This window comes from Cervus elaphus, chromosome X, assembly GCF_910594005.1.
Source record: "Cervus elaphus chromosome X, mCerEla1.1, whole genome shotgun sequence".
Lineage (NCBI taxonomy): Eukaryota > Metazoa > Chordata > Mammalia > Artiodactyla > Cervidae > Cervus > Cervus elaphus.
Window position 1 is genome coordinate 63,645,703 of NC_057848.1, and position 18,463 is coordinate 63,664,165.

Below are 18,463 nucleotides of genomic sequence, written 5' to 3' on the forward strand. Positions count from 1 at the left end.
ATGGGATTCCTCAGGCAAGAATACTGGAGGGGGTAGCCAAGCCCTTCTCCAGGGGATCTTCCCGGCCTGGGGATCGAATCCGGGTCTCCCACATTGCAGATTCTTTACTGTCTGAGGCACCAGGGAAGCCCCAATGAAGCCTCTATGACCATCCTATTTAAAATGGAAACCGCCTCCCTCACATCTCAGACCCACTTACTCTGCTCTACTTTTGCCTTTGCCTTCTCCATAGCACTACTTACTGTTTAATATAATACATACTTTACACAGAGACCATATAATTTTGTACCAATTGAGAAATTTTTGAGAGTAGAAGTGAGTGCTATTACACTGATACCAGGGCAGCAGGTATAAACTGGGACTGCAGGAGTTCACAAGGATAGGAACCTCTGGCCGTTTTGTTGTTTGCTTATTTTATGTGTCAATAACAGTACCTGACATACTAGGATACCAGTACATATTTTTGAACAAATGAATGAACACTACATATGAAATATGTCTATAAGATATAAAGTACTATAGACATGTATCTTAGCTATTCATTTTACTCAGTCTGTCTTTCTCTTTATATACAGATACATATATTATGTGAAATACATATATATATTTCCATCTATATACTAAATGTATATTTAATAGCAGCAAGTTCTTACCACTTTATCCCTTTTATTCCTTAGGATAGAGTAAAAGATAAGTTTTGTCATATATTTCACATGTACTTTAAAATACTAAAGAGTGATTTGAAAATAAACATGATGTAGGGTAAAGTATTACAAGTGGGTTGAAAGGTGCTGTTTATTAAAAAGACTTTTTCCCCCAGAGAGCACATCTCTCTGATGAGGACTTACAGATACAGATACTGACAGGCACGTCAAGGAGTTGTTGATGTGGCTTGACTGAAAATTAGTTTGATGCATATATGAGGCTGCTTTTCTTCCCAGGTGGTGCTAGTGGTAAAGAATCTGCCTGCCAATGCAGGAGATGCAAGAGACACGGGTTCAATCCCGGGTTGGGAAGATCCCCTGCAGTAGGAAATGGCAACCTATGCCAGTATTCTTGCCTATAAAATTCCATGGACAGAGGAGCCTGACAGGTTACAGTTCACGGGGTTGCAAAGAGTTGGACAGGACCAAGCACACACACATATATGAGGCTGTGCAATACAAGCCAAGGAAACTTCCATCCCTACAGAAGATAAAGTATACCATCTATTAATTGGGGAGTGGATAGGAAGCCTAGATGGAGTGCAGTAAGCTGCAAAGTTGATCAGCTAAGCCCAGAAGTGATGACTGATAAGGGCACGCTCAATTTGATTAATGATTGAAATGTGACTTAACCAATGCCAGCCTGTAGAAAGCGCCTGGCCAACAATTGGAAATAGCCATTTATTTATTTTTACAATGCTCTGCATCCATTCATTGCTCCATCTGCTCTCTTTATTGGCCCACTCTTGAATAAATTTCTGGTAGAAACGAAAATACAATGTGCTCTTATCAAAGTTAATGAATGAACTGAATCCAAACGTGAAATGGTTTATATTCCATTTTGCTTATTCTGTAGTTTTGGAATTGCTTAGATGAATAAGAGTGTGCAATTTACTTGTAAAGCCAAAGCAAAATCAACAGATAAGCTTTCATGCTTCTTCTCTTAGTTGATGGTATTGATGATGATGATGATTAACCTAGATCATTTTCTTTTAACCATATTTAAAAACAATTAAACAAAAAAACCCAATAAGGCCTTGTTGGGCTTCCATCTTCCTCTCCGTTTTGGTAAATCGAATTTGGTTGAGTTGACTTCTCATACTTCCCACTCCATAACACCTGAATACCTTTTCCATCCATAGTGCTTTTCTTATACTCCAAGTGTGTATCACAGAACATAGTCAGAAAAGTTCTTTGGGTTCAGCTGGATTATGAAAAAAGACAACATTTCAGCATTTAATCTTCTCTTCAGGCATTTAAGAAATCAGAGTCACGATCAATATGGAAAGAGGTAAAACCTTTACAATTTCAGCAAGGGAAAAGAGAGGAGGGAGAATATCAGTTTTTCCACTTTCCTTTTACAAAAGTGCTTGAGTTCTTTTCAGTGTTCAGCCTTCCAATAGCCTTAGGAAGCTTCTAGTTCATATTCCTACTCAGCTTTTGTGGTTTGTATCACCCAAGCTTGCAAAGTCAACTGATTACTTTAAATCCTAGAAGCTGCCTAAATTAGAAAAAGCAAGCTTGAGCGGAGCTGAACATATAGTAGGAAATCAATAAATGTGTTAATTTAATGTGGGCTGATTGATGTCTTCTGTAAGCATATTTATCTGCCAATTCATCTCTCCTGTGTGATGCCAGGTAACCTCCTAAGATTTGAGCAGCTAGAGAGGAGATACAAATGTGTGAATTTCATAGTCACGAACTCAAATATACAGAAACAAAATTTACTTCATTTTCCTGTTAGTAATTCGTTTTCTTTCTCAAGTGCCTGGTTTACTTTATAGGAGTAGAACACAAAAACCACAACCATAACAACAGCAATAAAAACCTTAATCTAGTTATTTCCAGGTAGTGTTAGTCACTCAGTCATGTCCGACTCTTTGTGACCCTTTGGACTGTAGCCTGCCGGGTTCCTCTGTCCTTGGAATTCTCCAGGCAAGAATACTGGAGTGGGTTGCCATTTTCTTCTCCAGGGGATCTTCCCAACCCAGTGATGAACCCAGGTCTCCAGGTAAAGTCAGTTTAAATCTGTGATGTCTTAGTTAATACAAATGAATAATTCAGCCAGCATTAAGATTTAAAACATCTTCTCATGTTTTCTCTGTTACCTCCATCTCCTTGCTGTTTCTTTTAAGCTTTTGAGCCTGGTGGTTCTGTTCGTGGGAATTTAGTTTTATGAAGCTGCTATATGGCCCTAAAGGCATGAATCTCATGTCTGTTACTTATATTCCATGACCTTTAAAGAATTTGGTGAAAATTAAAGCTGGTAAGCAAGTCCAAGAATTCAAAGTGGTGACCAGAAGCCCCACTGCCCAAGCTCATGCACTGAAGAGATGTCAAGTCTTTGGAGCCTAGCTTCTTGCTAATGTTTTGCTATTGTTTAGTTGCTAAGTCGTGTCTGACTCTTTGCAACTCTATGGGCTGTAGCCCGCCAGTCTCCTCTGTTCATGGGAATTTCCAGGCAAGAATACTGGAGTGGGTTGCCATTTCCTTCTCCAGGGGATCTTCCTGACCCAGTGATCAAACCTGTGTTTCCTGTATTGCAGGCGGATTCTTTTCTGCTGTGCCACTGGGGAAGCCCTTTGTTAATGTTTACTGTATTTCATTAACTAAAATAGTTTAAAACAATGATTCATCCATCCAGTATTTTTTCAGCAGTTGCTCAGTGCCAAATATAGCACTGGAGAGAGAGCTATGTTGAAGAAGAAAAAGGTCCCAGTACTCACAGAGCACTCAGTCTACTGGTTAAGGTAAATATTAAACCAAAATGTCAAATGAGATTTATGCTTAAAGAGAAACAAGATTACTTTGAAAATATGTAATAGGGAGGCCTTGCCTGGCCTGAGAGGTCAGAGAAGACCTTCTCAATGAGGTGACACTTAAATGGAGAGCTCAAGGACAAAGAGAGTCATGTTTAGAGAAGCCATTTGCCTTGGCTCCAATAAATCTGCAAGCTACTCTCATCCTAGACTGTATCTGTTCTAGCTATTAAACCAGAGGCCTGCTTAGAAGAGGTGGTAACAGAAATTCTTCCATCCCCCAGGTAAGATACTAAGGCTTGCTAAATAATTATTTGTGTCTTAACTGCTAAGTCTTATTATTCTTCCATATGACCTCTTCTATTTCAGCTGTAAGAAAAGGAGCTAAATTGAACCCAGGAGAAAGTTGACCTATTGGCCCAGAGAAACAAAGGAGCCCAAATATCTTGCCTCTAAGTTCAAAAAGCAAGCGTTCAAGTATAATGTGGCAAGATTCAGGCACACACGGGGACAACTCGTCCCCTTTACCTTTCAAACTCACCAGAAAAACCCTTTGAGCCAAGGAGAGCAGAAGGCCAATTTAGAGTAGAAAGCCAAAGATTTGTCACCATTCTTCACAGAACTAGGATGGGAACAGAGAGAAGCATGAACATTGGGGACAGTACCATCCTGGTGTGACAAAGTACAGACAATAACACCCTCATGGGTAACATAGGCAAAAAGAAGGGTTAAGAAGGGGATGGCAGAGGATGAGGTGGTTTGATGGCATCACCAACTCAATCGACAGGAGTTTGAGTAAGCTCTGGGAGTTGGCGATGGACAGGGAAGCCTGGCGTCCTGCAGTCCATGGGGCTGCAAAGAGTCGGACACGACTGAGCAACTGAACTGAAATGAACTGAACTGAAGAACACTCATGCAACTCATGGAACTCTGCTCGGTGTTATGTGGCAGCCTGGATGAGAGGGGAGTTTGGGGAGACTGGATACAAGTATATGTTTGGCTGAGTCCCTTTGCTATTCACCTGAAACTATCACAACATTGACTCTACCCCAGTACAAAATAAAAAATTAGAAAACAATGTTCATGCAACTTTGGCAGCTCCAAAGTTTCCATGGGTACCCAGTGAGGCATAAAAGTTGGCAGAGAGAACTAGTTGATATGCCCAGTGTCCCAGGGCTATGATGGAAAGTACAGGACAGCTTGGCCCACCCCATGACCCAAGACTCCCCTCTCTGGGATCAGGAGAATTTACAGTTATGTAGTGGCCATGTGCCAAAGTGAGAATCGTCATATGCAGTTTAGATCTTGGAGACACCATATGAGAAGTGTGCAGAATATAGTCAGATGTCATTACACTATAAGAATGACGGCTCAGATGAAAACATACAAGAAGAATCCTGAATTAACTCAGGTGGTAGAAATTAGTTCAAGTAGTTTAGCCATGAACTTGAGAGATGAAGCATTTTGAAGACTTTCATCTATTCAAATTAGATAATGATGATGGAAAATGATGTAAGGATGCTACTTGAACTTATAAGAAACCAACCCTAGTTGAAGGATTGGATCCAGAGTTCCCTGGAACCATAGTGATATTAAAAAAACCAAAACTCCAGCTTATACAGGTGCACACAAATAGACTCTCACTGCAGTGTTGTTGCCTCTGGTATTCCATCCCACTTTCACATCTGTGGCTCATAAATGAGCACATTTATATGTGTGTACACTAAGTCACTTCAGTGATGTCCAACTCTGTGTGACCCTATGGACTGTAGCCTGTCAGGCTCCTCTGTCCATGGGATCCACCAGGCAAGAATACTGGAGTGGTTTGCTGTGCCCACTCCTAGGGCATCTTCTCAACCCAGGGATGGAACCTGTGTCTCTTACATCTACCTGCATTTGCAGGTGGATTCTTTACCACTAGTGCCACCTGGGAAGCCCATAAGTGAGCACAGTATCTTTAAAATCTTAGGGAGGATTGGAATAAAACAAAGGGATAGTGAAGTGAATCAAATCCATAGTATTAATACCAGTATGTGAAGTTCAGAATAATGTGTCTAGCAGTTGATATTTAATTTGCTTATGATGTTGAAGAGAACATGGTATATTTTAGAGTGATAGTTTGAACAGATTCCAATTTTAAAATTTCATTAATTTGTGATTTGTATTAAAGTATATAAGATATTCTGAGTACATTTAAGACAGAGGAACATGATGGGCTATAGTCCATGGGGTTGCAAAGAGTCGGACACGACTGAAAGCGACTTAGCATTAGCACATACTATTAATGCACTAGAATATTTAAGATAATTTTGTATTCTTTATATTTACAAATTTGACTTATTAAATATGTAAGAGTTGTTCAAGCAAGTAGTAAGGTTTTGATTTTGGGGATCAGTATACCTAGTAAGGTATTTGAAGTGCTTAAAAAGAAAATCAGATATATTTGATTTATATATGCACTTTGAAATGTTGAAGAGAATTGAGGCAACTAAGTTTACAAACAGGATTAAGCAGCATTTAGTCTGTTCAGCCTGAGTTGATCTAACATTTATTGAAGGCTCTCTTGCAAGTGATTGACAAAGTGTACTAGATTTATGGAATAGACTATGATTTTTATCTGCTTTTTATTTTGTAATTTTAATAAATTAATATCAAACCAAAGAATGGCAAATCGTGTTTCCTGCACACATAAGGTCCCTCTTAGACATCAAAAATTCAGTGATGGAAGCTAGTCATTCACCCACAGGCCATCTCAGTCACAACTTCCAGGAGCTCTGTACATTTCTTATATCAAGAATCAGACTAGTATTGGCAGAAATTGAAGGCTGCCCACTCAAGATGCCATTCTCAACTCCATCTTCCTTGCCAATCTGTCATGCAAGAAGATGGAATACCCAAAATGTTACTTTCCCTGCCTTCTTGGAAGCAAATTGTAGCCTGTGACTCATTTCTGCTATGAGAAAATTTTGGGGGACCTTCTGGTCTCTTCATAGCTCTCTCTCCAAGGCTTAATGCTCTATTTGACACTGAGTAGCTGCTAAAATTATTGAATGAAAAAGAATAGACATATGTGTTTGTATAACTGAGTCACTTTGCTGTATACCTGAAACTAACACAACATTGTAAATCAACTATACTCCAATATAAAATAAAAGTTTTTTGAAATACTGAATTTTGCCTTATATCCTTTGTCTTAAAAAAGTGACTCAATGTGCATAGCCATAGATAAATATTTTATAATAATATAATCACATTTAACATGCAAAAAATATTGAATGAGTGGATCATTGTTTTTAATCATTTTGTTAATGAAATACAGTAAACATTAACAAGAGGCTAGACTCCAATGGCTTGGCATCTCCTGAATGCATGAGCTTAGCAGTAGGGCTTCTATTCATTACATTGGATTCTTAGACTTGCTGACCAGTTTTAATTTTGACTGTGTTCTTTAAAGGTCATGGAATGCAAGTGAAAGACATGAAATTCAGGAGGTGAGGGCCTGTCTTAGCATACACAAAATGTGACATCTTCAGTTTCCAGGAAAGAGGAAATTTTCCTATTGCTATCAATCAAAAGCATTGTTATTTTCAGTGTTTAGCTACATTGAATGGAGTGAGTTTACTGATGTGTTAAAACTTGTTAGTTGAGAAACACTTTTGCAAACTGTAAATGGGAATTGAGATGAATCTAAGGCTTTCCTTCATTTTGCAAAGCAGGCGAATCTTCCAGGATTTATTTTCTTTTTTATATAAGGCATTTGAGCAGACTTAAGATGAAACAGAGATTTTTCATATCTTTTGACCCTGAGCCATTTATATGAGAGAGGATTTTAAAACATGAATATTTTTGGCTCTAACAACTGTACCTTTGAAATGGCATGAAACACAGTGTTTAGAACTGCAAATATCACTGACATTTAGAAAGTGCAAACAATGTTTAATAGTATAGCAGAAAATGTATTGCTTCTGCATGAACATAGGTATTGCTTAGGAGTTTATGGTATTTAAGAGTTAAATAAATTAGTGGAAAACTCACTATAGACTAGCTCTATGTAACCAGAGATAGGTATAATAATTAGGAGGACTGTGAAACTCTTTTAATGCTTCAGTAAATATGCCATATTATCTGTGGCAGCCTGCTGTTCTCTGAGTCCAGATTGCTGTTTTGTAGGTAGGTATCAATCTTCACTACTTGCTGTGTTCAACCTTTCTGAATCTGTGTTCAGGATCCATCTGTTCAGCTATATTTGTTAGTGTGTTTCCTTATGAAATAAATCCTTCAAAAATGTTCATCTCCAAGTGGTGTCATGATACCTGCTGGGTTATATTTATCAGACACTATAATAGTATAATAGTCTTTAACCACAGAGAATAGTAAGTAAAATATGCAAAACAAAAAAAAACTGTGTATTTCTGCTGAGGCCAGGGCTGCCTGGGGAGTAAACAGTGGTATTCCTGACAGATTGGTCAGAAGGGATGGTAATTATGAAAGATGGCCATGGCTTGGGAGTTACCCTTGACTCAGAATATGGTATGTGAGCTCGCTAAGCAGTTCTGAGGCTTGCATCCTGGTAATGCTGTTTAGTGTCTAGCCATAGGAAATAAAGGGAGAGAGAAATGATTGCAAGTGGCAGTAGGTGTAACATCCAGGGACCTACCAATCTTCATTAAGGGAAGAATTTGGTGATTCCTTAAAGATGAAAAATGCTTTTAAAATTTGGACAGATTTTAATTTTGAAAGATGTGATACTCTATTACCCACTACCTTTTTCCACTTTTTATGCTGATACTTTTCTACAGTTCTTTTTTCCTCTTAAGAGATTTTCCATGCTTTTATATACTTTGAAAAAATAACATTGAAAAATAATTTTTATAAAAATGATTAGAAAATCTTAAAACATATTGTCCCTGTGACAAGAATTTCCAATGATTTGTTCTCATTTAAGAAGGCATAGAGCATTAGACCTGGAAAAGACAGTTCCTGTGTCCCTGTTAGAGATTACTTTTCAACAAACATTTCTTGAGTGCTTACAGATAAGTAAACTAGAGCTCAGAAAGGTTAATGACTTTGTTGCATTGATAAAATCAGGCCCATATTCTCCCATTTTTTGTTTTGTGTAAATAAAGCTTGATGCCACTGTTTACCAATATTTTGTATTTCTGTTCCATCTTTTACTTTGCACTATGAATTTATTCTTTGCTATTATTTTATATAATGTTCATTTAGATTGATCTCAGGTTTAGCAATTTTCCTCTGCATCTTCCTATATCTGAAATTTTCTGTAATCATTTTCCTTAAGCCTTAAGTTCATATTTTAATAGTCATTTTAGTAATGCTATATAGACACACACACACACACACACACACATATACACACATATAATGGCTATATGATTCTATCTTTCTCCTATTTTGCGAGTATGTTTTCATGTTATTTATTCATATGTATTAATTCTTCCATTCATTTACTTATTTATACAACAAATTTTGAGGGGTGCTGACTCTAGACAGAATGTAGTTCTATGTGCTGGTGAACACAAAGGTGAACAAAAATTATCATGGCTGCTCTCCTCATAGAGCTTAAGTATGATGGAGGAGAAAAACATTAAAGAAATTATCACATAAATACATAAGTTCAACATAACAAGAGAAAATAACAAAGGACTTAATATAAATCCCCAAATGGAGATAGAAGGGACTGATGAGAGAAGATCTCTTTGCAAAAAAAGAACTTTAAATAGAAACCTAAGCATAATTTTTGTGGATGGTGGGGAAAAGTCTTCCATGCAGTGGGAATAGTAAGCTCAGCAGCTCTGAGGCAGCATAGAGTTTGTCTATTTCAAGAGAGAAGAAAGTCAGGAGGACTAGTGTGTACTTCATAGGGAGGGATAATGAGATGAAGCTGGAAATAAAGGAGGGGGTTCTATAGCTAGACAATTCAGGGCTATGCAGACCAAAATGGAAGCCATTAAATCTTTCAAGTAGAGGAGTGACATGATTGGTCCAAATTTATATGTATATATGCACATTCTGCACATAAACTTTTTAATCTTACTATCATTTATTAATTATATCTAAAAATATATGTCACATATATAAGTTTGGAATAATAATAATAAAATGAATAATGAATACCTCTGAACTTAGTACCCCATTTTGGATGTAAAGGATGACCAATTTTTTAATTTTTGATATTGCCTATGAACCCAGTGCCCTTCCTCTGTCATATCCCCATGCTCAGTGCTCAGTCGCTCAGTCATGTCCAGCTCTTTGCGGCCCCATGAAGGGTAGCCTGCCAGGCCCCTCTGTCCATGAAATTTTCCAGGCAAGAATACTGGAAAGAGTTGTTGTTTCCTTCTCCAGGGGATCTCCCTGACCCAAGGATTGAACCCATGCCTCTTGTGTCTCCTGCGTTGGCAGGCAGATTTTTTACCACTAGCGCAACTGTGAAGCCCATCATATCCCCATATTACTATTCAAAATTTTGCTTTTATCATTCTTTGTTTTTTCCTTTTTACAAGTAGTTTTACCATATAAATATAACATCTAAACAGTATAATTTTTTGTTTGTTTTTGAATTTCATAAAAGCAACATCACATGATATATACAACTCATTTTTTAAAAACTCACTATTATATTTGCAGGATGTATTCATTAGCTGCAGTCGTGCATTTTCACCAAGGTATAATATTTTGTGGTGTGAGTATCTCACAATTGGTTCATTTTACTGTTGATGGACATTTGAGATGTTTACAAGATGTTGTTGTTACTAATTTTCTCATATGTGTCTCTTGATTAAATATTAGAGAATTTCTAGGGTGTATATTTAGGAATAGAATTGCTAGGTCATGTTCTGGGTGCATATTTAACTTTGTAATATAACGTCATATTGTTTTCCATTTAGCACTTCTACAAGTATCATGCTAGTGGTGGTGCTAGTGGTAAAGAACCCATCTGCCAGTGCAGGAGACTCGGGTTCAACCCCTGGAACAGGAAGACACCTGGAGGAGGGCATGACAACCCACTCCAGTATTCTTGCCTGGAGAATCCCATGGACAGAGGAGTCTGGCAGGCTGCAGTCCATAGGGTTGAACAGAGTTGGACACGACTTATTAGTTCCTCTTGTTTCACATCTTCACCTGCAATTGGTATTGTCAGATTCTAAATTTTTGCTCGTATCATGTGGATAAAATGCTATCTCATTTTGAGCTTAGTTTGCATTCCCATGATCTCTGAAGAAGTTCAAAGGTTTTCAGGATTGGTGATATTCACTCTCTCTTTTGTGGAACACCTGTTTGGTTTCTACTCATTTAAAAAAGTGATTTCTATTTGTGTCATTGATTCTGAGTTCTTTGTATATTTCTATTCTAATAAAGATTTTTTTCAGTTTGTTCCTTACTTTTTCACTTTCCTTATCATGGCTAGCTCAATGATCAGAAGTTATCAACACTATGGTAGTTAACTTTTTCAAAGTTCTATTTTATGGTTTGTGTGTGTGTGTGTGTGTTTTGACAAATCGTTATCTACTCGAGAGTCACAAAAATAGTCTTCTGTGTTCCCTTCTATAAGTTTTATTATTTGTATCTTTCCTGCCTTATTGAGGCATAACTGACAATTAAAAAGTTTAAAGTGTATAGTGTAATGACTTGATGTATATATACATCATAAAATGATGAAAGGTTGCCGCTATAGGCCAGGAACGATGCCGGGATTCTTGGCCTCTCGAGGAGAGGAATCCGATCCGGGGCCAGTGACGAGGCTTGATTGCCCAGAGCTTTTGTGTAATAAAGTTTTATTAAAGTATAAAAGAGATAGAGAAAGCTTCTGACATAGACATGAGAAGGGGGCAGAAAGAGTGCCCCTTGCTAGTTTTTAGCAAGAAGTTATATATCTATTAGCAAGCTGCTAATTAGAGAAAGGGAATGTCTCAAAACTCAGAGAGTGGCACCAGGCCCCTCACCCACAACATGCATTTTGAGATATCATTGGCACAAGGTAAGTCATCTGGGCTATAAAACAATTGACGTGAATCTTGAAGAAAGGCAGATTCTAAGGTAAATACATAGTCTTAACATAGCTTAAGAAAAACATTTCCATAAGGAAAATGCACTGGTTAACTCAAGGTTTGAGAAAAGTTAAGTTCAGGTGGAACCAGGTGTCGTCATGGCAACATAGAATTTTAAAAGAAACCTCCTTTTTATTTTGTATAGAGAAGGAAAAAAAAAAAACCACCTGACACTTGCAGCCTATTTCCTCCACTTGGGGACCCCTAGCCTTCCTGCCTGTTACCCTCTCAATGATTACCACAATCAAGCTGATTAACACATCCATCACTTCATATAGTTACCAATGTGTGTGTGTGTGTGTGTGTGTGTGTGTGTGTGTGCAGTAAGAACACTTAAGATTTACTCTTTGCAAATTTCAATTAATTATAATCATCATGTATACATTAGACCCCCAGAACTTATTCACCTTGTAACTAAGTTTGTACCTTTGACCAATATTTTCCCATTTCCCCCACCTCTAGCCGCTGCAACCACCATCTTATGAGGCTGACATTTTTAGATTCCACATACCAGTGCTATCATATAATATTTGTCTTTCTGTTTCTGGTTTATTTCACTTTACATAATGTCCTCTTGGCTCAACCCTGTTATCACAAACAGACACAGGTTGTTTCCTTATCTTAGCAATAGCGAATAATGCTGAAATAAGCATGGGAGTGTAGATATCTCTTCAAGATACTGATTTCATTTCCTTAGGATGTATACACAGATGTGGGATTGCTAGATCACATGGTAGTTCCATTTTTAATTTTTAAAGGACCCTACATATGCTTCTCCATAGTGATAACACCACTTGACATTCTCATTGATGGTGCACAAGGGTTCCCTTTTCTCCACATCCTTGTCAACACTTATTTCTTGTCTTTTTGATAATATCCGCTCTGACAGGTGTGAGGTGATATCTCATTGTGCTTTTGATTTGCATTTCTCTGATGACTAGTGATGTTGAGCATCTTTTCATACTTCTGTTGGCCATCTATATGTCTTCTTTGGAAAAATGTCTATTCCAGTGCTTTGCCCACTTTTAAATCATTTTTAATTTTTTGTTTTGCTATTGAGTTTTAAGAGTTCCTTTTATATTTTGTATATTAACTTCTTATCAAGTATATGTTTTGCAAATATTTTTTCTGTTCTGTAGGCTGACTTTTCACTCTGTTGATTGTTTCCTCTGCTGTTCAGAATCTTTTTAGTTTGATGAAATCCCACTTCTCCATTTTTGCTTTTTTTGACTGTATTTTTAGTGTCACATCCAAGAAATTATTGGCAAGGCCAATGTCATGAAGATTTCCCCCTATATTTTCTTCTAGTAGTACAATAGCTTTTAACTGTTTAATCTATTTTGAGTTGATTTTTGTATACGTATAAGATAAATTGAACGAGTTGGGATTACTTATGATTCATGTGGCAGGGGAGAACATGCACCTTGGGGAACCTTGAGGCTTCTCAGGAAGATGTGTTTGATCTGGCTTATTTGGGGCTATGGGATTAAGTTAGGTGATTTGTGGGAGAGTTGAAAGTAGGGCTTTGCTCTAGATTTGGTGATTTTAGTCAGGAGTGGGGGGTGCTCTTAATGTTTGGGCATCTTAGTAAATCATATCTAAGAGGAATGAAAGCTACCACATGCATAAAGCTGTAATTGGCATAGAAGCAGCAGTCACATTAGCGAAGCTAAGGATATTTGATCATTTTTGTATTTGCACAATGTTTATTTTTTGTCAGTTGTCACATGATTATTGAGTGGATTTTTTTTTTATCTTGATACATCATGGTCACAGAGTAGCCTTATGTGATGTTAATATTCTGTGAAATTGTTCATGTTCAACAGGAAACCATCAAGACCTTACTGTGAGTGTCAGGCCAGCTCCTAACAACACACAGACCCAGTGATAGCCCCAGTCCAGCTCTCTGACATCAGTGCTGCTTTTCTCTTAAACTGTGTACTACAAAAGGCAGAACAGATTTTGGTGAACAACTATTTATCTCTTACACAGTGACTAGAAATTGTTAATGATATACATCTGACAGGCAGATTTTGTGAATTTCTTCAGCAACTCTCAGCTTTTCTTACCAAATTCCTCTGTGTGTATATCTCTACTGCATGTGCTGTATGTCAATATCATGAATCAATGAGGAAGAATGAGAAGGAGTTGGTGAGTGGTTGCCATGAAGATTGGGAGGGGCTAGCATGATTGGATGACATGAATCCCAAAGAAACTGCATTTTTTCCCCACTAAAGAAGTAGATGAAAATACTGTCTTAAGGCATACTTTAGAAATGGTTAAGTGGGGTGTGAGAGACAGAATACCTTCCCTTTAGTAGACTGAAGGGAAGGCAGTGTCTTCAGAGGATAACTAGATTAAAATGATGTTTACATGATGAGATGATCAACTGACAAGTAGTTTAGGACTTTTACTCAAAATTTGTCCCACTGACCAGCATCATTATCAGCCAGGTGCTTGTTAGAAGGACAGAATCTCAAGTCCCACTCCAGACCTGCTGCTGCTAAGTTGCTTCAGTCGTGTCCAACTCTGTGAGACCCCATAGAGGGCAGCCCATCAGGCTCCCCCATCCCTGGGGTTCTACAGACAAGAACACTGGAGTGGGTTGCCATTTCCTTCTCCAATGCATGAAAGTGAAAAGTGAAAGTGAAGTCGCTCAATGGTGTCTGACTCTTAGCGACCCCATGGACTGCAGCCCATCAGGCTCCTCTGTCTATGGGATTTTCCAGGCAAGAGTACCGGAGTGGGGTGCCATTGCCTTCTCTGACTCCAGACCTACTGTATCAGAATCTTCAGTTTAACAAGATGCCCAGGTGATTCAAATGTACATTAATGCTGATAAAGCACTAGCTGAGTGAGGATTTAGAGGAGCTTGCTGACCATAGCGGAGAAGGCAATGGCAACCCACTCCAGTACTCTTGCCTGGAAAATCCCATGGACGGAGGAGCCTGGTGGGGTCCATGGGGTCGCGAAGGGTCGGACACGACTGAGCGACTCCACTTTCACTTTTCACTTTCATGCATTGGAGAAGGAAATGGCAACCTACTCCAGTGTTCTTGCCTGGAGAATCCCAGGGACGGCGGAGCCTGGTGGGCTGCCGTCTATGGGGTCGCACAGAGTCAGACACGACTGAAGTGACTTAGCAGCAGCAGCAGCAGCAGCTGACCATAGAAAGTGAAAAAAGTGAATTGGTGGCTCAGACAATAAAGAATCTGTCTGCAACGCAGGAGACTCCGGTTCGAACCCTAGGTTGGGAAGACCCCTGGAGAAGGGAATGGCAACCCACTCCAGTATTCTTGCCTGTGGAATCCCATGGACAGAGGAGCCTGGTGGGCTACAGTTCATGGGGTAGCAAAGGGTCAGACACAACAGAGTGACTAACATTTTCACTTTGGGGCTTCCCAGGTGGTGCCAGTGCTAAAGAATCCACCTGGCAATGCAGGAGACACAAGATATGTGGGTTCTATCCCTGGTTTGGCAGATCCCCTGGAGAAGGGAATGGCAATCCACTCCAGTATTCTTGCCTGTGAAAATCCATGGACAGAGGAGCCTGGTGAGCTGCAGTCCATGGGGTCACAAAGAGTCGGACATGACTGAGTGACTGAGCATATAGATTATAGTTTCTGACCATAGATTGGGTATTCCAAAGGACTTAGTGAAAGGCTTGGGAGGCTGGGAACAGAGGCAGGAAAGGTTGACTGAGCAGGGAAGTTGAAAAGAGAAATACAGATATAAGAACACAGACTTTCTTTACCCTTTCAAACTGCCTCTCAATCTCCATTCCTTCCTCCAGCTCTCAGAATGTGGTGGCTTTCCCGTGTCACTTTACTGAACACAGTTATTTTTTATTTTTTAGCAGTTTGTCTAAAATGGATGATTACAGTGGTATTATTTTCCTCCCAATCTTTCTATTTCCCAAATTTCTTAGAGTGCTCATATGTTGCTTCCCTAGTATGACAAAGTAATATAAAATATGTATTAAGGAAGTAGAAGGGTTAAAATGTTATGCTGTGTCACGATTTGCTATTCTGCAGGAGTTAGCCTATCAGCTGTTATCTGTCAGCTGACCTATTTACAACCTCCAGTTCTTTAGAAATCAGTACTATCTCTGGAGATAAGAATAAGACCTATAGTGCCAACTGAAGCTTTGCAATTTTCTCCTGGCTGTGACTTTTCCCATCTGATTTGGCTACCTCTCTGGTGCAGAGCATACCTGAAACAACCTCTGTTGATCACATGGTGAAGGATAACTCACTAATCCTGCAGAGGTGTAGGAGGGTTTGGTAAAAGCAATAAATATAGAAGGGAATGATGGCTTTTGAGAAGGCATCCACAAAACACAACTGTTTAGAGATATTCATACATTACTTTTATTCTCGTATGTTTTAAACAGTTGTTGGAGCTGTGCACCTACAGTATACGCTGTCTTTTTATGCCAATCGGAGTCTTTTCATACCATTCAGAGAGACATTTCATTCTCCTGCAGCACAAAATATATATTTAGCCATTCTATGACTCAGAGTTACAGTTCCCTTCAACAGTGCCTCCTCAGCTGAAGCAGCTGAGTTCTTTTATAGATTTCTTTATCACCCAGCTCACAGCACTTAAAGAGATTCTTATCCCTTAACCCTTTTTCATACCTGATTCATTTAAAAAAGTTTAAAAAAAAACAAAGCTGCTATGAACCTCACAAAGTTTCTAATTTAAATGGAAGTAAAATGTGACCTTTCTTGTGAAGCAATGGCTGGAAATCAGACCAGAACTTGTGAGGTTTTGTAATGGGATAAATAAAAATTAGAATGCATCTACTTGCAGTAGGAAAGATAGTATCTGGTAAAATGCTGGTGTAAGACAGAGTCATCTAAAGTTGATAACAGAATCTAATCCCAGTTTTTATATCATCCACTGTTAAAGTGTCATTCATTGGGCAAGCAGCATTTCACTAAAATTATTTCTTCTTAAACTGAAAATTATTTCTTCTTAAACAACCCTTTGTAAAAGTTGTGCTAATAAATAATTATACTGACTCTGTTTAGTAAAGGTTAATGCTGCAAAGGATCCTAAATGGTGCCCTAACTTTTGGAATGAACAATGGTTTCCCTACCAGTGTTTCTTAAAGTGTGATATAAAGAATTGTGTCCAAGATAACAGTCACCTAGGGTGCCTATTAAAAACACAAATTCCTAAACCCTAACTCAAGCCGAGTCAGATTTTCCAGGAAGAGACTTGGTCACCTGTATATTTTTAAGCACTTTAAGTAATTTTTACCAGAAAATAAGAATGCTAAATTTTAGTCAGGAAGTACCTGCATCAAAAAGACATGGTGGTGGTTTCCTATTAAATATGTAGATCCCTGGGTCTTATTAACTCTCTGAGAGATGAGAACCATTGGGTCTTTACTGAAGAACTATATCTTTAACACTGACTATTTACCAAAACCTAAAAGATAATTCATTAAGTGCATTCAAAGTTCAAGAGTAGTTTCAGAAGGCCTCTTTCTAATTGAAACTGAAAGATAGAAATAAAAAGTATAAGATAATATACATGCTGGTGAATATTGCAGCCTAATTTTTTTTTATATCACACTTTGAGAAACTTCAGAAATAAGTCATAGATCTTGCAAGTGTTGATATCACCTACTCAGGAATTTGAGAAAAATTAAATAGAAGAACTAAAGCAGTAATGTTACTGAACCTTTCAAGCCAGGCCCCAACTAGGGTCCTTCTGCATGGTGTGGCTCGAGTCAATAGAATGAGATGGAATTTGTTTCAGAAGTAAAAGTTTTATTTTTTGAGTAGAGAATGGAGAGGTAGGAGCTTATACTCCAGGGCATAGGTCCTGCCCGACAGGCGGTGAGTGGGGCTGCTTTATGGAGTTCTCCCGGGATTCTCATAGGATTCTCGCTGGGTTTTCATGGGGTTCTCACAGCTCCAGATCCACAGTGTGGGACACAGAATCTCTGGATGCAGCCTGCTGCCGCTGTTTTGGGCTGAGGTTTTGGTGCAGCACTTTTCCGCAAGGCTCGCCAAGTTGGCGTGTCTGGAGAAGCAGTTCTGCACTGGGACCTCCAACCTGACATGTTAGAGGTGACCCCTCTGCACATGCCCCGCCATGGGCAAGTGAAACTAGACTAAGCAAAAAGGAAGCAGTTAGCTTATCACCTGGATTCCAGCTTATTTCTCCCGTAACCCAGTGGGCTTTGCTGGTCATGGTAAGTTTAATAATACAGTCATTATGATAACAGATAACATAAAAAAATCTCTTTTGGGGGCTTCTTAGGTGTCACTAGTGGTAAAGAATTTGCCTGCCAATGCAGGAGACGTGGGTTCGATGCCTGGGTCCAGAAGATCCCCTGGAGGAGGAAAAGGCAACCCACTCCAGTATTCTTGCCTGGAAAATCCCGAGGACAGAGGAGCCTGGCTGGCTATAGTCCATGGGGTTGCAAAGAGTTGGACATGATGAGTAATTAACACAAAGTTTACAGACACATTTATCAAAAATGTCTTCCCTATAGAATTTATTGTTTGATCTTACAGTTACCCCAAGGCCTATATAGGTAGGCCAGTTTTATACCTGAAGAAGTTGAGATTTAAGATACAATAGGTAAGTATGTGGTTGTCAGGGCTAGAACGCATGTCTTTTTTTCTAGAAGCTTCTCAAAGTCTACCTATGACCTAGTTCCCTGTACTTGCTGTGCTTGCTTTCTCATACCCCAGTGAATCTGCTGCTTGACACAGCTGTCCTAGAAGCCACTAAGCATGGTTTCTTACAACCAAACAATAATAACAAGCGGCTTTTATCTTTAGCGAAATTTCATGCTTAAATATCATAACACTGCTTAGGCCAAAATGAAGGGGCTGTGTTATTCTAGGCCCTCAGATAAGATGGCTTATTTTATATTCTACTGGAGTTCTGCTGTATGTATTTCTACTCC

The 18,463-nt window shown here is 38.8% G+C and overlaps 1 protein-coding gene across 1 annotated transcript in view; it reads right to left on the reverse strand.

The window, feature by feature from the left end:
• Window positions 1–17,632, reverse strand: part of LOC122690334 (basic proline-rich protein-like) — a 71,037-nt gene extending 53,405 nt beyond the window's left edge. The window contains exon 1 of the mRNA XM_043897382.1: window positions 17,456–17,632. Coding sequence (XP_043753317.1) covers window positions 17,456–17,632 — 177 coding nt within the window. The remainder of the gene's footprint in view (window positions 1–17,455) is intronic.
• Window positions 17,633–18,463: the final 831 nt, after the last annotated feature.